Raw genomic sequence first — 266 nt, 5'->3', positions numbered from 1 at the left:
ACGATGCCTTTGAACTATTTTTGTTTAATATTTCCTTTATTACATTCCCTGAACAGCTACATTCAGACGACCATCAATGTCAATACAGGTTTGCGTCATCCCAAGAAGAAGCCTATCACTACTTTGAAACCATAAGTACTAAGATGCTTCATACATTTTTTTCACATTTAACTGTTCAATCTTACCTTGTTTTGAGTCAGACATTGCATATACATCTTTGTAAAACTGTTTTAGGGATATCACACTGCATCACTTCATTTTCACGA

At 34.2% G+C, this 266-nt stretch overlaps 1 protein-coding gene across 1 annotated transcript in view; it reads left to right on the top strand.

Moving 5' to 3' along the window:
* The window catches only part of LOC119586646, an 840-nt gene extending 705 nt beyond the window's left edge, over nucleotides 1-135 (top strand). The window contains exon 3 of the mRNA XM_037935386.1: nucleotides 57-135. Coding sequence (XP_037791314.1) covers nucleotides 57-135 — 79 coding nt within the window. The remainder of the gene's footprint in view (nucleotides 1-56) is intronic.
* The last annotated feature ends 131 nt before the right edge of the window (nucleotides 136-266 follow it).

This window comes from Penaeus monodon, chromosome 21 (genome assembly GCF_015228065.2).
Source record: "Penaeus monodon isolate SGIC_2016 chromosome 21, NSTDA_Pmon_1, whole genome shotgun sequence".
NCBI lineage: Eukaryota > Metazoa > Arthropoda > Malacostraca > Decapoda > Penaeidae > Penaeus > Penaeus monodon.
This window is presented reverse-complemented; position numbering and strand designations above follow the sequence as displayed.